The 24364-nt window shown below is 39.4% G+C and overlaps 2 protein-coding genes across 2 annotated transcripts in view; both read right to left on the bottom strand.

Annotated features, from left to right (window-relative positions):
* Window positions 1-42: 42 nt before the first annotated feature.
* On the bottom strand, window positions 43-21478 carry LOC100370997 (uncharacterized). The gene is made up of 33 exons (XM_006814278.3): window positions 21385-21478; window positions 20761-20805; window positions 20594-20647; window positions 20005-20058; window positions 19633-19686; window positions 19480-19533; window positions 19246-19299; window positions 19017-19067; window positions 18586-18693; window positions 18104-18211; window positions 17650-17703; window positions 17009-17062; window positions 16699-16752; window positions 16291-16344; window positions 12621-12674; window positions 12370-12477; window positions 10743-10796; window positions 10471-10524; window positions 9638-9691; window positions 9475-9531; window positions 8748-8855; window positions 8431-8484; window positions 8265-8327; window positions 7684-7755; window positions 7444-7461; window positions 6789-6806; window positions 6034-6051; window positions 5562-5579; window positions 5040-5126; window positions 4607-4739; window positions 3605-3714; window positions 2524-2730; window positions 43-2032 (listed from the first exon to the last, which is right to left on the bottom strand). The coding sequence occupies exons 1-33, from the start codon at window positions 21448-21450 to the stop codon at window positions 1871-1873; spliced, it is 2313 nt and encodes a 770-aa protein (XP_006814341.3). The 5' UTR covers window positions 21451-21478; the 3' UTR covers window positions 43-1870.
* A 139-nt stretch (window positions 21479-21617) lies between these two features.
* The window catches only part of LOC102810048 (uncharacterized), a 30969-nt gene continuing 28222 nt past the window's right edge, over window positions 21618-24364 (bottom strand). Inside the window, exons 27-28 of the mRNA XM_085491894.1 lie at window positions 22153-22206; window positions 21618-21737 (exon numbers count right to left, since the gene is read on the bottom strand). Coding sequence (XP_085348020.1) covers window positions 21618-21737; window positions 22153-22206 — 174 coding nt within the window. The remainder of the gene's footprint in view (window positions 21738-22152; window positions 22207-24364) is intronic.

Here is a 24364-nt window from a genome sequence, read left to right on the forward strand (position 1 = left end):
TTTTCAGAACTATTTTTTTTTTCAAAAAAAGACGCATATAACTTGAAAAGCGAAACCTTTATTTAATAAATGTTCATCCAGGAAAAAGGCTCACATTCATATCATCTCTGAATAGAGCTAATAAGACAATATTAATATATCGGAAACAAAAAAGAGCTTATTATTAAAATCAGAAAAAAGACAATATTGATAGCACCATTTAATGAAATCAGCGTTGCCACGACCACGTGACGGAGTACCTGATATATTTCAACTAGAATAAATTAGAGAACGAACGTAACTGGAGAAACACAACCAATGGATCACGCAGTGGCCAAGTGCAGTGGCGTCATGTAGACGCCCAGCGTAGCGGGCGAGGTTTCTTCTGTAAATCATACGATTATACAAGACAATTCAGAAATTTGAACGTGACCTCCACTCGCGATGAAAAATCCAGCCGGTGGTAGCAACTGGCTGTGAAGTGTTGCCTTGGCAACGACAACCTCAACGCTCTACGTACATTACACCCATCACTACAAATTTCAGACCCACCAGTTTTCAAATTCTGAACAAAACCAAAGAATCACAGAAGTGACTTAAAACATTACTATTAGAACTTTCCGAGGATATTATATGTGAAATACAAAATGTAATTTCAAAAGAAACAAACAAACAAACTTCTTATTTAATATTTTATATTAAATCCACTGCGGTACTCAGTGACACTTTTTTGACAATATGTAACTCGAATTGAAACCTACTGTCTGGTTTACATCTAGCTTGTAGACTAGTCACTACCAGTAACCAACCACTACCAGTAAGTCGAACCAACCGCATACAAAAATAGCAAGAATTTCACTTCACAGTCAATGCCTGAAACACATTATTATATTATAAGCGCATCTATAACCTATGACCTGAGGTCTCATAAAAACATGCTTTCATTCAGGTTTCCCGACCTACCACGCGAAACAATGTAACAATGTTTGCCACACACGCCTTCTGGCAGTGCATTTAGCAATATTTCAGACATGCGCAGAACGACCCATTGATCACGACAGCGGTGAAATTAAAAGTGAAAACAAAAAGACAACCTGACAAATCTGTGTTTCAGCTATATAAAGCATTTGTGCAGGCGTACGCTTGCCATCCAGATTCGCCTTATTAAATTTCCATTAATATTTGTAGGTATTTAATAATATTATTTTTTAATTATTTTTGTGTGTGATCAATCTTGATGATATTAACAGTTTGTCACTTAATAAAAAACAATGAAGAATTATAGTTAGTAAATGCATTTAAAAGGTTAGTCATGTTGAACATTTACAATTTCAATTTAAACCTGGGTATAAAATATATAACTTTTTTTTCTTTCATAAATATCTCAAAAATTTATATAGCGCCACCAATAGTCAAGAGGCAGCAGTTGTATATTGTCCACCACAGCAAGGACACAGTCGTCGCCTCTGTAACCGGAACCAGTTTGCAGAAACTCATGGGAAATATTACAGAAGGACAGAGCTACTACGAAAACAAGTATTTAGATAAATATAGAAATGTTCTTTGTTTGTTATCTCTTCACAACCGACGCACAATTGATGCTAATTACGCGACTTCCGGTGAGATGGAATTATGTGACTTTTTTTTTGGGGGGGGGGGGTAAAAATATCAAATAAGTAAAAATTCAAAACGCTTGGCAACGTTCTTATTTGTGTAGAAAACAGAATCATCTAGAGTCTAGAGGTAGACCAGTGATGTAAACGGAGGTAAGTGTCCGTAACAAAAGCCGTGCCCCATCGTTGTCGTATGTATGTACGAATTTCATGAAATATTTCAGACAAATGAAATAACCTGCAGACCCTATGTAGACCACCATTCATGGCGTTGATCATTACCAGAAACAAACGGGTTCGATTTCGATCTTGACCGTGGAATCGGGAACGTGGCCACTGTGGGAGGAATAACCGCCCACGATGACGTCTACTATTGGCAACTGCGTCACATCCTGAGTACGAAAAGTAAAGTGCGTCATTCCCCACGTGCCGTCTAACGTCTGAAAAGTAAAATAGAACTTTAGTAGGGTATTAAAGTAGCATTGTAGCGGTTCAAGCCAGGTTAGACTGTAAACTACCAGTATACACACACTCTCATTAGGGCTAATTATAGCCTTCAGAAGATAGTAGGACTACGACATTCCCCGCGCAAATGTAGTAAACACAAACGGGTGCTATCATAAACCAATAGAAATCATAGACGTGTATATCAACTAACACGCCGCCCCCAACGTCATCTTCGCGAGTATGTGCTGTTGTAAAACAAGAAAAACTTGATATGCCTGGCTCAGTGCAATAAAGTCAGCCTCTTTCGCGAGAAAAATATTAAACCTTAACAATCCTTGTCGAAAATCTACAATTTTAGTTATTGATAAAAATACTCAAGACTACCGACCAATCAAAATGGCGATATTATAGTTACTTGCGATTGGAATCAAACAAAGGATATACTAAACATATGAACCAAAAATAGAGAAAGAAAATATCTCACCCGACAGCCATCGTAGTCAATTTTTATATCTTGGTTGCCATGACTACCATACTCATACACTTTCCCATCCCATCCTTTAAATTTAACGGAATGTCCAGAATTGCGCCACACGCTGACATTATTACAATGAACTTTGACCCCTTGCGTCACTTCCGAACTCAGCAGGTGCAGGAAGTTCATTTGTACTTTAGACACTGGGTACTCAAACTGCAATTATAGAAAACGTTTTGGAATTATTGTCGCACCCTCTACTGTAAAATATTCGGTGCCAAGAAAGTAACAATTCAGAAAACTTGGTGATTAATACTGTGATTTGATAGAGCGTACATGGCTTATAATATGAGGTATCTACGAGGATACATCAAAGTATGAACGAAAACAATACATCGGGGCTATCGATCCACGCGCAGCGCAGGTCGATGCGACGGCGTACTGTCTAAGTGCATACTTTGAGGTATCCTCGTAATAACCTTACCATACATCTTTTCCTTCCAAGGATATATCATGGGAATGCCGAAATCTTTGTGTGGAGTCCGGTCAAACCCTGGTGGCAGCCATGTTTGTTTTTATTATTAGAGGACGCTTACGCGCGTAATCATTACATATTTGGAATTCGCATTTCCTGATGTGGTAGGATGAAAATACCCCGTAAAATACCACAAAATTACGGCATGCTGAAACTTATGGCATTACGGTGACAGATGTATAATAATGGCTATTATTAGTTTACTAAAATAGTCCTGAACTCTGACACCCACATAGAGTAACTGTGAGATAAATTGCCTTAATCTGAATTCATTAAATAATAAATTGCAGTCATAACAATTAAATACACTGCTTTTTACATTGCGAAGGTTTAGCAGTATATGCAGATTCACTATTTAAAGCGGGGGAGTCGTCACAAGCGTCTGCCCATGAGCCTTTGCGTTCTTAGCGTGTTATCATCGCTTGGGACTCCTGCACGTCCTGCGCAGGTGACGACCCTCCCGCTTTAAAATCATTTGAATTTTCACCCTAATAATCTATTGAAATAATCTTTGAAATAGGGGTGAATGCTAAACTAAATTAAAGTATTATATACCTCAATGTCCGTTGAGGGACTAAGACACGTCATCCCACCTTCCGCCAATTTACACTGGGCCTGCAAGGCATCATGGGAACAACCGAGATTGGGATCTACCCAAAAAGTTCCTAGAATTTAAAAGAACATCATATATGGTAAACAAAAACGAAATGGTTGTCAGGTGATTCGCACAATGGCGACTACAAGGTTCAATTGTTTCAAGGCATGTTAGACAAACTTGAACCATTGTCAATGTCAAGTGCCCGTCCAGTGATTGCCAACATTAGTACCATTAAGTAATTATTTACACTCGTGTGACATGATATAAAATGGAGCCACTTTATTTGTGCGATTCCTTCCTTTATTCTGCAAATGACATCCATAATGCATTTTTAGCAGAATCAGATTCTGAAACAGATGTGTATATGTGATACATGATAAAGCATATGTAAAGTTTGATCATGGTCAATCCGGCATATTAGCAACATAGGTCCAAAAACAGAATTTGTTAAAACAAAATTGCCATCAGCCAGCCATTTTGAATCAAATCAGGACTCATTGTGTTCAATGGACATAACAAGTTTGAATTTAATTTTTTTAGCACTTCATTCATACATTTTGAACAAATTCACGTTCATTCTCATGTATGATACGATGTGTGATGTACGTGTCAAGATTGAATGTGATCTGTCAAAGCATGTTAGAGATATGACCTTGGAACTGTATTTGTGAAAACAAAAGGGCCGCCAGTCGGCTATTTTCAATCTGTTATGAAATAAATACGTACATCAAGGATCCATTATGTTCAATGGACATACCAATTTTGAAGAAAATATGTTCATGCATGACTGAAATACGGTTCTGGAATTGCAGATATGCTCGATAATACCGCCATTCGGCCATTTTGAAATTGATCCAGGTCCAGTTACAGACGCGGACGGATGCACGGAGGTGAAATTATAAGTCTCCGTTTTCAGACTACATCCGAATGGAAATTAAATATAACGAGACAACACGTACCATCTTTTTCGACAAGACGGCATTCAACTAAATCTCGACACGTTCTCGCGGGATTTTCCCGCGACCCCGCGGGATATTTCAGACTCTTGAGGTAAGATTCGAGGTAGTAAAGCGTGGAGAAAATTTCAGATTCCTGATAAAAAAAAACATAGAACAATATCTCACAAATAAGCAAGCACACATACACAAATATCTTTGATCGATAATATGTCGATGCGCATTTTCAATTTAAGTTTACAGTGGAATTTCTGTCCATTGTTTGTTGGACAAGTTAGCACATGTTTAATTATTGAACTTTGCTAGCTATCATCTCCAATTTATTTCAATATTTTTTAATTAATTAATTCACGTGTTCGTCGTGGTACAATTCACCTAGTTTTAATGAATATTTTGACAAACATGTCGTTGGCAGCAACAGCATTCGCCCACTTACCTTACTATTACTCATTCTACGGGTTTCACTAGTGCTAAAATAATGGTCTAAAGCGTCTGCCAACATTCTCTCAAAAATAACTGTACCCTGAAAACAATACAAATTAATTCAATCAATCAATCAATCAATCAATCAATTAAATTACCATAGTGATCGATTACACGATTTGATTGGTTAACGTTAGCACGATAGAACGTCCATAGCCGAAAACATGTTGTTTCATTGAACGGAACCGAACAAGGATTTGAAACTGGGAGGGGGTATTGAAAAAAAATCACAACGCATATAAACGAATTGGGGAAAAAGCGAATAAAAATGAATGACATTTTATATAAAAAAAAATATCCGCCAGTTCCCCAAATTTCAAACGGAAAACATCTAACAAATTACACTTCATGGAACCACATTCTTTAGACAGAACGCCTTGTGTACGTCGCACAGAACCCGTATCGAAATCGACGCTAACGCTTTGAAGACCAGACAGAGTAAAACAGAATATAAACAATATATTAATATACTTACAGTAGGCCCTGGCAGTCCCTGTGGAAATAAAGAGACAAAATATTTGTCAGATGATTAAAAAATATCACAATCGTTGCCGCCAGACAATCATCGTAACAACACAGTGGGTCGACATCATTAACTATCTTTTTTTTTTTTCATTTGCATAGTTTTGTTTTCACTCGTAAAATACCGCGATAAAATAACGCACTCGAACAACATTCTCGTTTGCGCTCATCGACTCGCCTTTAACCCGTTTCCCACGCCGTTTAACTTTCTGTAGTCACGTAATTCTATTATTAGTAAATTCATGCTACGGTGACACTATACTAGAACACGGTTACCGTGACTAGAAACATATAAACGTCGGTGCACGTGACCACATGCACGACATGACTCATAATTTGCGAATCACGATTCGTAAATTCCAGGTGTCAGCGAGCAGATTAAAAAAAAATGGCGACAGTGAGCTAAGGATTGTGGGAAGACTCACCTGAGTTCCTGTATCGCCCTGTGCAAAAAAAATAATTAAGAATAAGGTAATATAGTTAGCTCATTGTAATTATTGTAATACAGCGAAAATCGATTCAGCTCGAACGTTCAAAATGAGCAGCGTGCAAATAAAAGCATGTCGAAGGTACAACAAAGAATATGTCGCTGGTTAATATCATGCTAGTGTGCAAAAGACGGAGGAATATCGGTAATTGCTTTAAGGTAGAAGCCTAGTCATAAATTATAATACCCAGAATTTATTCTTTTTGCAATAAATTGTACTCCAAAGTTGGAGGTCACCAGCCTCTTTTTCGAGAAAATCATGATGATGGTTGTATTTTAGTGGAAAGTCGCCATTTTGACACTATTATAACCCAGGTTCATATGGCAGAGATATTATGCAAATATCTCAAAATCTAGCCTGGTTACATAGACTGAAAAAATCATATATTGTTAATGATGGCAAACCTGGGTTTTAAAAAGTGTCAAAAAATGCAATTTTTCTTTAACATTGTGTTCTATGGAATTGTTCAAAAAATAGCAATTTTCAAGAAATATTAGGACACGTTTCTCAAAAAGCATAACTGTAACACACAAAATAATTGTACCATGGGACATTAGCTTCATGATTGTACATAACAAACTATTGAATATTGTCATGCAATTTATGTCAAAAATGATGACTAGGCTTCTTCTACCTTAACACCATTTATATAACATCTTGGGGATTAACGTAAAAGTATGGTGTATACTAACCCTTGGGCCAGCATCTCCCTGTGGGGGGAAAATATATAGCTTTCGTTAATGCCAATTTTAACAAAGAATATTACAGACTGATTTTCAATAAATTCCATACATTACTCAACGGACATTTGTTGACTTGTCATTCATACCTCTGACGTCATTGAGATTCTAACTTTTGGTTTTGTAGGCCATTATACAGTTGTATGTATAATATGTTACTGGGGACTTGACACACGATGGCTGACAACTTTGACAGCTTCTGGCTAGGTTATCCAACTGAACCAACCCAGCCCACGTGATGCGACAAGTATTGGTTATTTAATAATAATTGTTGTGAACTGTCACAATAAACGGAAAACATATGGCGGAAACTTTTGCAGCTTGGTATTGTGAGTTAGTTCTTATGTTTTATGCTTCGTGGGCCACGGCGTTGAATGAGCGATCAGTATTCTCATGCGCTCATTGGCTGCCTACTCATCAATACCATGAATCCCCAGTAAAAAATAAATAGATTATTATTGCGTGCGCCTTCCTTCCTCAGATTTAGTGTCATCGATGATGGAAAATACCCACATTTAAATATTTTATAGTAAGATAATCCGAGCACTGTGTTTGAAGTTTTCCATTTATCTGTGCTCTATGATAAATATTATTGAAATGTACTCACTCTATCTCCAGTGGGACCCTTAAAAAGAAAAGAGAAAAACACAGTGTTATTAGATCGTACATGCGAGTTAATAAAACAAAAAAATAATTGAAAACTTCTAATCGCATGTAATCGAATGAGAAATTAAATTCTAAAATCATACACAAGTTCATGGACCACTGTGAATAAAAGTTCGTAACCGTGACCGCATCCTTAATAATCCACAAATCAAACAAACAAACACAGATATTATAGGCTTACCCGGGGACCATACATTCCAGGTACTCCTGGCGCTCCTGTAAATCCGGGATCTCCTCGTAATCCTTCATCCCCCTATGATTAAGTGGAATAATTGTAATCTGTTACGCATGGTAAGTAGATAATGGCCCAATCTAATTTAAAGCGGGAATCTTCACCTGCGCATGCGTCAGATGGCCATAGCGTGTCATTGTTTACAAACAAGCGTCTATCCATGATATATTGAAGATAATATTTGGTAATCGTAGTCCTAAATAACTATTAAAATAGCTAGACGTTTCGAGCAATGGCTCTTTATCGATAGCATAGAAGCAAGCGTCTATCCATGAGCCTTTGCGTTTTTAGCGTGTGTTGTTATCGTCGCTTGGAATGCGTGCGCAGGTGACGACCCTCCCGCTTTAATCAAATACATGTACGATCAGAGTAAAGTCACTTGGTGAGCCCAAGTGAAATTGCCATTCAAATGTATTAAACGCATGTCAATACAATCGTGCACATGTCGCCAATTATGGAAACATATTCAGAGTGTAGCCTACCTAAAAAAAGTGAAAAGTTCACAGATGGAATTCCATGAGTTTACTTACCACCTCACCCTCATACCCCCGAACACCTGGATGTCCTGGTTCACCGCGAAAACCTCGATAACCCTGGAACGAAGCAGATTTATGACATTTTCGAGTCTGGCAATTTGTTAACATACGTTTGCTTTTCCAGATAAAATACCGATAATGTCTATCTATCACTACTTACTTGTTTACCTTTAGGGCCAGGCAGTCCAGGTAAACCAGGTTCTCCTCGGTCCCCCTGTCAAATTACAATACGGGTATTATAAACACGAGCAAATCACTATAGTAACGTCGATAGCATTGTATATATTTAAATCAACCAATCAGAAACAGTTATACGAGGTTAGTTGAAAATGTATTTTTCAATCAACACATTCTGCCAAGCTTAGATGAAAGTTTTCAAATCGAATGATGAGGTTATTTGCAGGTAAAAATGATTGTTGTGCATTCAGAAACAATGTTTTGAGTTTCTGTGATTCAGGTATAATATAGCCTACTTACTAGATCTCCCATGTTACCTCTGAAACCTCTGAATCCACCATGACCAGGACGGCCTCTGGGGCCTGGATCTCCAGCAATCCCAGCGGGTCCCCTGATTCCGATTGTACCCTAAAACAACAATGTGTACATATATAATGGTCTTATCATGACTTTGAAACATTCTGATATACTATTTTTGGGATGAAAGTTTTTTTAGTGAAAGTCTTTTATCCGACCAAGTCCGTAAAGCGCGGTAGTCGTCGCGCTGCGCATGTGCGAGATATATGGGTCTCATATAAACAAAGATGGCGACTTTGACTGTTGCGCAGACCAATGAGTACGAACTGACACGTTTCCAAGCTGTAATTAGGTAATTTTCATGTGATTAGAAGGTATCGAAGGAGTCACCGGCGGTAATCAGTGCAAGTCGCGCCCAGGTCAAACCTCATACTTGTGATTTCCATTTGAAGAGCGCATTGGATTGTGGGAAAATCAATGTTTATCAACACAAATGAAGGAGGAAGAGACATTTTCAATATTGATCACGGGAGAACATTTTTTTCAAGAAACTTCACGATTCCAGCAAATACGGACATAGAAACCAACTGTAAAGTTCAAATAAATAGAAAAGAAGAAAACTGCACGCTATCGAAAAAAAAACATCACACTTAGAACAGAGATTAAAATTATGGCCCATTTATTGATTCGGCTAATTCGACTGGAATCTGAAGACCTTAAAGACATTTACCTTTTCTCCCATCTTTCCTCTTTGACCAGGAGCCCCAGGTACTGACCCAGGAGGACCCTGTTGGTAAAAAAAAGAAATATTTGTCAACCCCAATCCTCCATGACTGATTAATACACATAATCTACGCTACAGATCAATCAAGGCAGTGGTACTGTTGACTCACCATATCGCCATTCAGCCCATCTGGCCCATGATCACCTGGCAATCCAACATCACCCTGAAACGGAAGACGGAATTCATTTTTTAATGTTTGTGTTCTCATGGCAACTTAAAAAATCAATTATTGAACGTCGTGTATAATCGTGGTTCAATCCCATCTTCTGCTCATCGCGTTGAAATCAGTTGAATAGTTCTTCAACGAGATAGCTGGTAATTATTTGATTTAAAACGCCGTAATTTCAAGGAATACATGAACTTGCGTGGTGCAAACATCAAACCCACAAGTTATCGACGTAATTGAACAGGCATGACATTTTTGATCAAAAATTACATAAATATTCATTAAAAATGGAGGATCCTCGATGAAATCGGAGCTAAAAAGACAACAAAAGAAGAGATGCCCAATATCAATCAGTTTTGCTTTCTATTTCGAAATATTGGAGCCTGTAGAAGTCACAATTATATTTGTTCATATGGCTGTTTGGATACTAGACCACTGTAACGTTGTTTATATATATATATATATATATATATCTATAAATATCTAACGTAAACGTCCACACAAAATGGACACACATATTGTTCAAGTTTACGTTCAGTCAACGTTGAGATAAAACCTAGAATGCACCTGTCTACATACGATTTAGAATGCATTGTCAGAAAGACGAGTGCCATCTCTTCATGTGTACGTGTTGTCACCACATGGGGTTTATGGGACAGTCTCGAATCAACTTGATTTGTGTTGTTAACCTTGCCATAGGCACGCCACAGCCTATGACCATATATAGCATGGCAATATCAGAACACTTATAATCTGGAAACAGATATGTTACTCACCCTTTCTCCCATACTTCCTCGTCGCCCTTCTTTTCCAGGAAATCCTCTCTCACCCTATTAATCAACACATCCCGTTATAAGAATCATGTAACAGTTCAACCACTGACACTAAGCTTTAGAAAACTTAATTTAAATTATTCAAATTCCCGAGATGTTATTAGTTCAAAACACTAGTAGAGTACAACATGTGTTCTTTCAACCATATGAATATGTGCGCTCTCCTTTCCATTGAATTATGGAAAACATACATACAATTGAAAAAGCATATTCACCTGCAATCCTTTATTTCCAATTTTTCCCTGTACACCAGGTTGACCACCTACACCCTGGATGAGAAAAAAAATAGGATGAGTACAGTAGAAAGTCACACGTTATAATACATGCATGTTTAAAGCGGCGGAGTCATCACCTACGCATGCGTCATGTGGCCGTAGCGTGTCATTGTTTACAAACAAGCGTCTACCCATGAGTCTTTGCGTTCTTAGCGTGTGTTGTAATCATCCCTTGGGACTCAATTCCCGCGCGTGCGCAGGTGATGACCCTGCCGCTTCAACAGTACTTTCTAGCAACATGGAATTCCTACATAACTCCGTGTTACTATCTTTGTTATTGGAACAATTCGGGGATAATATTATCTCCCTTGTTGCTGGGACAATTATATTTATATTTACCTCGGTATAAGCGCCGTCATTTATATACATATTACCTAATTATGTATTCGCTGTCCAGGTAAACAGACAAACCCAATTACATATTTGGAAGCAACACTCTCTTGAGTGATGACACCGAGTGCAATGGATCAACAATCTTTCGGAAGTCTTTTACTTTTTGTGATTAATGATACTTAAGTTTTCTTTAACGTTCGCAGAAGAGGGATTGGTATACAGAACCGACAGTTGTTGTTATCAAGAGTTATCACTCCGTCTGATAGGACGAAATTCCCCCCGAACATAATACCGCGTGTTTGGTGGTCTTTGTAGAATGAAACTCAATCACGTTAGTAGCCGGTCCACGTAAGCCTTGGTACAAGGCGAAAAGCTAACAACTGTGGCACTCCCTCATCGACCACTGTCCCTATCGCTAACTATCAAACCCTGATTTGGGACAAACATTCAAACCATTGCATTAAGCCATTATACACGGTGAGAGGAGTGTGGAAATGGTGCGCAAGGAATCCCTGAAAATGGTTAGCAAAGTGTCTCATTGAAAAGGGTTCACACAGGGTCAGTAGAAGAGTCGGCTTACACGTAATATGTATTTATAAAAATCAGTGAACCATTGATCTATTGCAAGGGTTAAATGCGACAGCGATTCCCTATCCTAATTGGTAAGCACAATTTTGCCCATGCCTTATCCAACTTTTAAGGCGATCATGCTAAGCACATGTACAGTACCAGACTTTCCATGATGTATAATTGCCCCACGCCCTTATGAAAGGTGGGCACGCAAACCACTGGTGCCACTTCTATACACACACCCGAATAATGCGTGAGAAGATGAGAGGGGCATTGCGTTTTTCATGCGTGACGTGCTACAACCACTGTAAAATCATGAAATGCAATGTGCAATCTTACATATATATATATTCATTCACTGAAAGTGGTGTATTAATATATAGCTTAGTGTGCCTCAACGACACACCATCAGAAAACACCATATATTTACTTGTTGATACTTGTTGTCTCCACAGTGTATAAATCATTTATGTCAGATTCATTACAGCCCAGGTAATGACCAAGTATAACTATTCATTCTGGTACACGTAAACTGATTTCATATGGCATCATTACGATAACATTTACGATATATGTTAAATTGAAATGGAATGGAATGGAATGGAATGGAATGGAATGGAATGAAATGAATTGAATTGAATTGAATTGAATTGAATTAAATTACCGGCAATCCCCGTGGACCGAATTCTCCTTGTTCTCCTGGAATTCCATCAATACCTGGCAGGCCTGCTGCACCAGGAAGACCAATAACTCCAGGGACGCCAGCATCACCCTAGGGAGTCGAGACAGACGGAACAGATTGCAATTATGTACGTATAAAAAAGTATTTTCGGAAATAACATGATTGTTGATAATACTAACAAGGTTCGTCTTAAAAAAGACGTACTAATGAAACAACACAGTACTATAACTGACCGGTATTCCAGCCTCTCCAAGGGGTCCAGGCAAACCAGCGAGTCCTTGATGTCCCTATAATGTACACAAAATAGAATTGCGTTTAGAGAGAAAATAAAAAAAAAATACCCAAAAGTTGCGTCTGCATACTATTTTCAAAATTTAATACAGAGATTGATGATATTCGAGAAGTAACGCACATTGCAATTATCAGTTGAGCTATTATTGGTGATATCACCTGTGTATCCGAGTGTTATGAAGTTGACTTTAATAAATTATGTTTTTGAACGACTTTCCGTTCACCGTGAGAACTCGCGTAAAACGTGAAAGGTGCATTTCGAACGTCTGCCGCAAAAAATCGAATTATTTGAATCTGAATTTGTAATGCTGATCTTTCGAAGATGAATATTGCGATGAGATAATCTTACTTCATCTCAATTGACCATCATCAAATTCGTTTACCACATTATTAAAGGGGGGAAGTCGTCACCTGTACATGCGTCAGATGGCCATAGCGTATCATTGTTTACAAACAAGCGTCTATCCATGAGCCTTTGCGTTTTTTAGCGTGTGTTGTTATCGTCGCTTGGGACTCAATTCCCGCGCGTGCGCAGGTGACGATCCTCCCGCTTTAAGCGTGGAAATACCCCCAAATGGTTTTGCATTTGTTAAAGTGCCTGTGCAATGCCCACCCTCACGTTTCCCATTTTAGATCTGTGTCCCACTGAAATGGGCAGTTATTGATTTTTTGCTGAAAATGATTACTCGTATTCAAGTAAATTTGAGATATTTCTCGTGTTGTAGCCACGCCCACCTATCCTGAAACGGTCGACTGTTTCCGGATTTCCGACTCTCGCCGAAAGTGCGCCACCAAATGCCAAAATGTGAGAGGAAGTCATACCCCTGAGCCGTAATAACACTGGTCATTCAGTATACTTTTAAACGATATACATTTTTCGGTCGGCGTTCTTTTTCTTCTTTTTTTTGTCTATTTTTTTTTTTTTTTTTTTGAGAGAGAGAGTTTTTAGATGTTGTGTTATGGGCAGTTGCAGTGAAACGTATAGTCATAGAGTATGTATTCACACGTTTCTAATCGATCCGAAAGTGCGACATCAGTCATGGACCTTCCATGCATCAGTGGACGAAAGCCACTTAACCTCAGCTTCTTTTTTTTGGAAAAACTGTCCTCGTCCATGAAAAAAACAACTAGTTTTAAAGAGAAACGCCGACAACATAAACCTAGCGCAACACTTTTGAAAGAAATAGATTCCGGACCATAATCACCAAGGCGAATTTCAGAAGAGAGAGAGAGAGAGAGACGGCAAGTGTTTCAAATGAGTTGACTGTTTTTGCGATCTTGATAATCGTTTTATAGAGACCATTTAGTCCCTGTTAAGTAAAGAGTAGCAATAATTTTGACAGTGACACGAAAACGAAGCGTCGGACAAACAGGAAATTACACAGCCCTTACACACTGCTAATTGTTTTCATTTCCGAAGGCTAAAAGTTTCTCAATCGTTTGGTGATTGGTGTTGAATTTCGAATTCACACCTCTGTTCTTTTTTTACCTCCATGCTTGCAGCTTGATCTGCGTAATAATTTATGAAATAAGAATCCGGGCTTGGTCAATGTGTTTCCACTAAATAAAGTTTTAATATGATGTTATAATTATGACAATTACGCAATGGATCACGCTAACTCGAATCCACTCTGAATTTATCTGTATGTGTGTCTATCTCAATTATTTTTGTTATCCAATTAAACGCCGCTTTTAACGCACTTGCCCTCGTCGCGTTCACCTATTTCAACAAAATTTCAATTTATTTCCACGCGGCTGTCATTTATTTAGTAACTGTGATTTGTCATTTTTTTAATTATTTTATAGTGATCACTATAGTCTAATGCTTAGAATGTCAAAATATGTTCTCTTTTATTTTAATTTTGAAAGTTTTACTCAGACGATCGATGAAATAAAACAGTGTAGTGACGTGCCTAGTAACCTATTTTGTCCAGCGACAGTGTGTACAAACGTGCGCCGGTGACGATCACGGTGACCAGCTACACCAGAACGGACATATTTCGCATCTAACTCAACCCCATGCAACAAAAATTGATACTATGTGTTCATTATGGTCTATTCCTCCTCGACGAACAAGTACATAAGTGATAATTTAGTCAAAGACGAGAAAACTGCACAAGAAATTTGCCTTATTTACACGTATCGGCAATGCAAGCTGCCATGCGACTTCCCCTTCTGACGTCACAAGGGGAATTTCTGTATGCAAATAAGAAGCTAATGAGGAACCTCGTTTTAAAATACACAAAAATAAAGTTGCCGTAGATTGAGTTTAAAACACATTTTTTCACTTAAAAAATAATTCATGCTTAGAAACATAAAAAATAATAATATTTATGTATCAATGGATAATTTTATGCGTGAAAATAGCAGCCATTTCACAGGCACTTTAAATCCCATGCGTTGCTTTGCTACCACAATGACGTTGTATGTCCTGTTATACGTTCGATATCACGCTTAACAATGGATCTCGCAGTGGACGGAAAAATTAAAATAGAAAAAAAAAAATTCCTCGTTTCAAATAGCTAGGTCATATTGTTGATTAATTATTGACATTAATAACAGCCGGCAATTCAGTAGTCCTAGTCACTGTAGCACTAATACATTTACTTTACATTTTTTTTTACTACAGCCATTTCCTTGATTGCTTAAAACCTGCATGACGAATATCACAATATCTCTCAATGCACAACTGTACAAATATAAACACAATGTGAAAAAAACCTCAGTATGACCTGTATGTTCAGAGGTTGTGTGTACTTTTAATGGGTCATTGGGAGAATTGCGCAATCCGTACCATGAAATGCTTGACACTGAAATGTTTAGATAAAGAGTAATCATTATACATCTGTCACCGTAACAGCGTGCCGTAATTTTGCGGCATTTTACGGGGTATTTTCATCCTATTATAATGCGAATTCCAAATATGGAATGATTCAATTTACGCGCGTTAGCGTCGTTTAATAATAAAAACAATCATGGGTACCACCAGAGTTTGACCGGACTCCAAAGAGGTTCGCTGATCCTGTTCTAAAGATTTATAATTTCGGCATTCCCATGGTGTATCCACAATCACTCTACTAGCAGTACAGTGACTGTGGTGTATCTTTGGAAGGAAACGATGTATAATAATAAGGTTGCGCGTCGGTCGATACTCCAGCTGTACTGTCTGCGTACATACTTTGAGGTATTCTCGTAATATCCTTATAGTATATCCCAAGCAATAGCAAATCCATCTAACACTAATAAGTATATTGGAGCTGCAGAAGTATGTTGTGATTGCCTGAAATAAGGCTACCAATAATCGTGCAATGTGAATTACAGTGGTTTTCAAAATATTGTTTCGATCGCTACTCCAGAATGATCACAGTGTAATAGCATTACGGGTATAAAAATGCTATGAATTAAACTGTTCTATATAATGACGTAGTTGATTTATATCATTTACACACGATATTAAGTTGTACTCACTTCACATGTGGGACTCGAAAAACAAAACCGCAAAGGATTATGGGCATACTTGCGTGTAAACAACGGCACGCTATGGCAGTCTGTGACATGCGCAGGTGACTGCTCCCTCGTTTTAAAATTACTATTTACACTCTTTACAATTACCTTGCTACCAGCAATGCCTTGGTCTCCTTTCTCACCAGGTTCACCTCGCACCCCCTGTAAACAGCAATAACAAAATGAATGAATACGGTAACGCCTTTATATTAGATTAATTTGAATGAAAACTGTAATAACTCCATGACATCGTTAATCCACCACCAATCACCCAGGGGATGTACAGCAGATATGTAAGGACAATATACAAGGACAATATTCGAAATAAGCCTGTGTATAGCCTGAGAAGGTCGCGTGTGTTGCGCCCTCCGCTGTGCTCCAAACCCAACACACGTTAGTGGGGTCTGATGCCGTTCGGCCGGCGAGGGCGCCACTCACGCCTACTAGTCAGGCTAGCCTGTGTATAGTATCCCCAATTTTACGATGATAACCATAAGTTAATACAACTATCAATACCTGTAATCCTGGCTCTCCATGTGTACCAGTTTTACCGGGTTCACCTTGCATCGCCTACGAATAAATGATAATAAGTTTGTCTAAATACCGTGCTACATCGTTCTCCGATTTAAGTTTGCATTATTGTTTGTCAAGAGTGTTTTTGTTGTCTCGTAACTTAGATGCGCGAAATAACACTGTCGACAATATGTGTCGGTTCGTTGTGTTCGAATCACCATGCTATAGTCAACACAAACATTGTATAGTTATATAGTAGGGACCTACTGCTAAGGATATAACCTCGTATACAAACTCATCTACATGTTCGTACCTTAATTCCTGGTTCACCTTTTGGTCCCTGTATTCCTCGTGCTCCCATTGGCCCCTGGGATTAAACACAAAATTATAAAGAATGTCACAGTTCGTCAAAATAGTCGCATGGAATGATTCGCGTGTGCGCCATCAACTTATTTATTTAAATCATCAATCAATACAATACAGTAACAATGCAAACGAGACCGAGTCGCTTCGCCTTACAACGCCTTACAATCAACTGACCCTGATGACGTCATTACTACTACATCTGTTCATTATTCACACAACGTTACCAAATATTGAAGTCTAAAAAACTTTAAAGGGCGGTAGTCGTCGCGCCACGCATGCGCGAGATATATGGATCGTATATAAACAAAGATGGCGACTTTGGCTGTTGCGTAGATCAACGAGTACAAAGTGAGACGTTACCAAACTTTAATTAGGTATTTGTTATGTGATTGGAAGTTATCTATAAAGTCACCGGCGGTCGCGCCTAAGTCAAACCTCATACTTGCGATTTCCATTAGAAGAGCGCATTGGATTGTGGGAAAATCAATGTTTATGAACACAGATGTCGCACATGCGACCACCGCCTTCGAAAACGCAATTTCTCAAAATTCTGTTTATCTTTTATTTGCGATTACAATCATTTCTTACCCTATCCCCGACGAGTCCTGGAGGGCCTTCGATCCCAGGCTCACCTTTTTCACCCTAGAAATTAATACAGAATCTTATTAAATACCAGAGATTCAAGTAAGGATAGTTGAATCGTAGAATACTCAAGTCGTTACGAATCACCAGATTGAGATCAATTGTTCAAGGTCATAGTGACATTTTGATTCATCTGGCAACTACATTTGCTGTTGCGTAATTCACCCACATACCACTGAATTAGTGATTCACGTCATACCTTGGAGATCATGAATTATGATAACTATTATCAGGCATAATATAAACTGTATCAATGATCGTGACAATGTACAACAAATATGCTTGAACAACCACTTCAACGAAAAGAAGCAATAGGAACAGAAAACACTAAACATTTTTAAACTGTGAACCTGGCCGATCACTCGAATATGACAGTATGTCGGTTGATATCATAACACACCTCTCGACCGCTATCACCTCTTCCACCTTGACCCCCCTTGACACCCTTCGATCCACGGAATCCACGATCACCTTGTAGGCCATCATTTCCCCTCTTTCCATTTTCTCCCTGGTTAAAGAAAAACACATCTCGTATCAGGTAGTTCCTCAACATTTAAGAAAAAAAAACATTTCAAAACCTCTGACTGTCTCTAGCATGCCGGTAATAATTATTAACTAAGATGACTAAGTGTGAATACGGACGCGGGAGTAACACGTGTGGAGCAAGACGAATACGGAGTAACACGTGGAGAGCAGGATGTTCAGTTTGATGATTTACTGTAATGCGCATGTCCATTGTGTCTCAAAGTTGTTGATGATATAAGGATATTGCGATTCGTTTAATGGATATGCCATTTCTACTTCACAAATTCAATGCGCAAAGCATAAACAAATAAACGAAGTCTCCGTATATAGGTCTATAATTCAGAGATAATCACTTACCTTAACACCTGCTGGGCCTCGAGGACCTTCTAACCCTGGTTTCCCTGTCTGTCCAATATTCCCAAACATTCCCTGATCACCTCGTCTTCCCATGTTCCCTTCGACTCCCTAAAAATATACACGCACTGTCACTGAACTTGAAGATATCAGTGTCCCATGCTAACGTTCTCTATTCTTCACGAAAATATGCAGTTGGTTACTGTTGAAACTTATCATCTGAATTCATTGACTGTTATTATATACTAGTATTTAGCGTCATTTTAGGCTGTTATTTACAAAATTCAATCTCCAAAATAATTTTTGCAAAAACTCTGATGAGTACTTTTCATGTTTTATGAAATAATACTTTAACACAAATTCCATTAGACCAAGTTGGTAGTAGTTGGTAGGATTGAACAAAATAGTACGAATTAAACATATACACCACGTACCATTTCTCCTTTGTCGCCAACTTCACCGACGTGACGACGACCACGTGGACCCTGATGAGAGAAAGTCACACATAATCAGAATCGCCACATTGACTCAAATGACGACAAATTATTACAAATACATAAACGCAATGAATGTATACACTCGCACAATCACGTTATACTAACTTAACACAATCGGAAATTGTGAAATCTCTTGAAATAGTGATATCGTATTTGACTTACTCACCTTTGCTCCTTTAGCTCCACGTACACCTTTTTTGCCAATACTACCCGGTGCGCCCTACCAAGAAATGTGTATTGATTATTCAGTGAATGTGAACCAGCCAAGCGCGTCATTGTTGGCGTTGTCCACTCAAGCTAATTCGATTTAGCGATCGCTGTGCTCAAAACAAATACACACACTCTTTTTAATTACAATACGAACTAAGCTCAATTATAAAATTGACATTTGTATTGTTACCTGCTGTCCAGGTAATCCTGCAAGACCTTTTTCCCCAATATAACCTATACTTCCCTGTAACAAAACAACATGGATACTTTAATGACAAATTTAACAAAATATACATAATGCTTCTTCTGATACCGTTGACGTAACAATTTAAAGCCGACTCACCTTCGGGCCCATTTCGCCATTCGTCCCCTGTCCACCCATTTCGCCTGGGACTCCCTGCAAAAAAACCACACGCAAAAATCGATGAACCAAAGCGGGGACCGTTGAATTTAAAGCGAGGGAGTCATCACCTGCGCACGCGTCGGATGGCCATAGCGTGTCATTGCCTTTCTCTTTTAGCGTGTGTTGTTATCGTCGCTTGGGACTCAATTCCCGCGCGTGCGCAGGTGACGACCCTCTCGCTTTAACACAACAACCAGACAAACGGAAGAGGCAGCTTACTGATAATCATCTAGTACTTTTTAACATTGTAAGCTGTGTATGCTGTAATATACATTCGTAATGAGGCGAGGATTTAACAAATGAGCGACTTACTGGAATTCCCTGTTTTCCTGTTGATCCTGGGTATCCTCTTGTCCCCGAAGGACCCTACAAGTCGAGAAGATATTTCAGTATGTAACATTTAACATGCAACATTTTATATTCACGTCGTGACACACAAAAAATGTGATTGAATTGGTCTGAGAATGAGGTGCGATAGAGTATGGTCAGTGCATGGAACGTCAAACTGAGTAATGACACAGAAAAATCTAGTAATTAAAAGTGACATTTATCACACTTCATGTGACATAAATTCTTTCCTCGTATTTTGTCGGGTTTGGTAAATCGCACATATTTTGAATATGTTAAAAATATACCAACGGAATTTTTAATTTCAACTCATACAATCGTTTCTAAACACTGATCTAGATTACTTAAACAATTACTGCACAATTTTTCATCGAACAAAGACACAGTGTTACGGTAAATAAAAATCCAATTTGCCATCCAATACCCTGTGTCAAACATGCATGCATTCGTTCATATTGTATCAGATGCGACGTATACAACGCGTGTAAAATAAATCATTCATATAGTCTATTGCGCGACGACAGTATCCATCATAAAAAAAATCACGTGGTACCTGTTGCCCTGGCCACCCACGGTCACCAACGTCACCTTTGGGTCCTCGGCTTCCCTGTGAATTACGAATAAAATACAAAACAATCAAATTACTCGAATAAAAAGTCGTCAAGAAAATTGTTAATCACCCAATAAAAATACAATAAAGCGTGAAATCACAATACATACCTGTGCACCCATAATGCCTGTTTCTCCGGTTTGTCCCTGAACTCCCTGTAATTAAATGTAGGTATGAATTTATTTCTAATCATAGACGACTCGTTTACTTTAATGGACAAACGCACAGTTAGCTCGACTTACAATTGTAAAGTGGGTTGTATAATAATTCTATCACGGCTACCATGGTGTAACACTTGACGGCCAGTTGCTAGGATGTACACGTCATGTTCATTTGTCCTCAACGCAAACTTGACCGACATTTGTCATCCACGTACACTTGGTCGACATTTGTCATCCACGTATACATGGCCGGGCCGACATTTGTTATCAACACACACTTGACCGATATTTGTCATCAACGTACACTTGACCGGCGTTCGTTAACAACGTACACTTGTCCGACATTTGTAGTCAGCGTTCGGTCATTCAAGTCTCCGCGACTTTAGAATTATGTGTAATACAAAAAAAATATCAATACTTTTATTGAGAGTTGTTATTTCCCGCCGTATCTTCCGTTATGATAACAACGCACAACTCCTGGTAATATGTATAGTTATTAGAATGAAAGAAACATGAATCGTATCCAAGATATATGTGTTTGCAACGGGCCACGAGTGCAATGAATCACTGTACCTGAAGACCTGGTTCTCCCGCTGGACCAAGTTCGCCTGTTAATCCCTGTGTTCCCGGACGTCCCATTACCCCGCGGGTTCCAGGCGGTCCAACTGGACCCTGCAATAAATTATAGCAATTATTATTCCAATGCCACCATACATTTTATCATATTTACCCAAAACCTGGGATTTGAATAGTCAACATAAAAGCACCTGTAATATAGGTGATAAAACATGCGCTAGATAATTCTCTCATTCGTTCGTACATACAACGACGACGACATCACAAAATCTATGTAAAAGTATGCTAAAACTTGCCATAATTCCTGGTTCACCTCCTTGTCCTGCTCGTCCAGGAACACCCTTCAAACCCTGCCGGTAAAGAAAAGTATATTGATTGTAGGTTACAAAGCACTATTTCGTTAAGTCATGCCCTCTTGGGACAAAACATCTTCTGTGACGTAAATGGTGTAAGGACGTCATTATCGTCGATATTGTTTTGATCGGCGGTTGTCCCTTTAATAACAAGTACTGTTTATAGAGATTTACTATAGTATAAATCAAAAACGGCGCCACAACCATAGTTTTCTATTTGAATGGTAGTGCTTACGTTGGACGACATAGAAGCACTGTGTCGAGACAGGGCGCCGTAAACACCTGCTAATATAATATATATAATACCAACCCACTTTTAACACGTTTCAAAAAGATGTATACTTTTGATGCTTCATGGGACGGAAGTGTATTATATATCCGGTATTTATTTAGAGTGAAAATTAATTCTTACCGGTGATCCCTGTATCCCAATAACACCAAGTCTACCAGTGACACCTGGGTGTCCCTGGAAATAACAAAGAAATAAACATATGTAAAGCACGAAGGCTTTTGGTTCTTCTAAAACATTAAAAAAAATATCTATATTGTCTGCTCCAATTTGATCAGTTTCACGCTCCGAGAAATGTTTTCTATTTTTAGTATTGTTCAATGTTATTTTAATTTAACACAGACACAGACAAAGTGTTATAATGATATATCAAGTATTTTAAAGCGGGAGGGTCGTCACCTGCGCACGCGCGGGAATTGGCAAAGGCTCATGTGTAGACGCTTGTTTGTAAACAATGACACGCTACAGCCATCTAACGCATGCGTAGGTGACGACTCCCCCGCTTCAACTATAGCTAAAATGCACGTGCCAGACATCTCTGTGACGACAGAATAAATTTTGATATAATATTATGTGTTGTCGGCGGGGTGTGTAGTAGAATGCAGGCAATTTGGTGGGTATGTTTTTTTTGAGCATCCTATCGGGCAACGGTGCGGGTATTGCAAAGCGGTACCGAAATAATGGGGGTGGGTAGTGCTATGCGCAACGGATGGGTAGTTCAATGTAGCAGGCAACAGGGTTGGTAGTTCAATGTAGCAGGCAACAAGGTGGGTAGTTCAATGTAGCAGGCAACAAGGTTGGTAGTTCAATGTAGCAGGCAACAAGGTTGGTAGTTCAATGTAGCAGGCAACAAGGTTGGTAGTTCAATGTAGCAGGCAACAAGGTTGGTAGATCAATGTAGCAGGCAACAACGTTGGTAGTTCAATGTAGCAGGCAACAAGGTTGGTAGTGTAATGCGCCAGGAGTGGGATGGGTAGTTCAATGTAGCAGGCAACAAGGTTGGTAGTGTAATGCGCCAGGAATGGGATGGGTAGTTCAATGTAGCAGGCAACAAGGTTGGTAGTGTAATGCGCCAGGAATGGGATGGGTAGTTCAATGTAGCAGGCAGCAAGGTTGGTAGTGTAATGCGCCAGGAATGGGATGGGTAGTTCAATGTAGCAGGCAACAAGGTTGGTAGTGTAATGCGGCAGGTCACGGGTTGGTAGTGTAATGCGGCAGGTCACGGGTGGGTAGTTCAATGCGGCAGGCAGCAGGGTTGGTAGTACAATGTGCCAGGAATGGGATGGGTAGTTCAATGTAGCAGGCAACAAGGTTGGTAGTGTAATGCGCCAGAAATGGGATGGGTAGTTCAATGTAGCAGGCAACAAGGTTGGTAGTGTAATGCGGCAGGTCACAGGTTGGTAGTGTAATGCGGCAGGTCACGGGTGGGTAGTTCAATGCGCCAAAAATGGGATGGGTAGTTCAATGCGGCAGGCAACAGGGTTGGTAGTGTAATGCGGCAGGTCACAGATAGGTAGTTCAATTGCGCCAGGAATGGGATGGGTAGTTCAATGCGGCAGGCAACAGGGTTGGTAGTGTAATGCGGCAGGTCACAGATAGGTAGTTCAATTGCGCCAGGAATGGGATGGGTAGTTCAATGCGCCAGGCATGGGATGGGTAGTGCAATGTAGCAGGCAACAGGGTTGGTAGTGTAATGCGGCAGGTCACGGGTGGGTAGTTCAATTCGCCAAAAATGGGATGGGTAGTTCAATGCGGCAGGCAACAGGGTTGGTAGTGTAATGCGACAGGTCACAGATAGGTAGTTCAATTGCGCCAGGAATGGGATGGGTAGTTCAATGCGGCAGGCAACAGGGTTGGTAGTGTAATGCGGCAGGTCACAGATAGGTAGTTCAATTGCGCCAGGAATGGGATGGGTAGTTCAATGTAGCAGGCAACAAGGTTGGTAGTGTAATGCGGCAGGTCACGGGTGGGTAGTTCAATTGCGCCAGGAATGGGATGGATAGTTCAATGCGGCAGGCAACAGGGTTGGTAGTACAATGCGGCAGGTCACATATAGGTAGTTTAATTACGCCAGGAATGGGATGGGTAGTTCAATGCGGCAGGCAACAGGGTTACTAGTACAATGCGGCTGGTCACGGATAGGTAGTTCAATTGCGCCAAGCATGGGATGGGTAGTTCAATGCGGCAGGAAACAGGGTTGGTAGTGTAATGCGGCAGGTCACGGATAGGTAGTTCAACTGCGCCAGGAATGGGATGGGTAGTTCGATGCGGCAGGCAACAAGGTTGGTAGTACAATGCGGCAGGTCACGGATAGGTAGTTCAATTGCGCCAGGAA

The sequence above is a fragment of the Saccoglossus kowalevskii genome, chromosome 17, assembly GCF_978046115.1.
Source record: "Saccoglossus kowalevskii chromosome 17, keSacKowa6.1, whole genome shotgun sequence".
In the NCBI taxonomy this organism is placed as follows: Eukaryota; Metazoa; Hemichordata; class Enteropneusta; family Harrimaniidae; genus Saccoglossus; species Saccoglossus kowalevskii.

Excerpts from the sequence above, each read along its gene's own strand:
- LOC100370997 (XM_006814278.3), bottom strand. The coding sequence starts at position 21,450 with ATGGGACGTCCGGGAACACAGGGATTAACAGGCGAACTTGGTCCAGCG. Across the intron at positions 12,478-12,620 it reads TTGGAGAGGCTGGAATACCG|GGTGATGCTGGCGTCCCTGG; the intron begins GTCAGTTATAGT and ends TCGACTCCCTAG. Across the intron at positions 10,525-10,742 it reads TTGGAAATAAAGGATTGCAG|GGTGAGAGAGGATTTCCTGG; the intron begins GTGAATATGCTT and ends GTTGATTAATAG.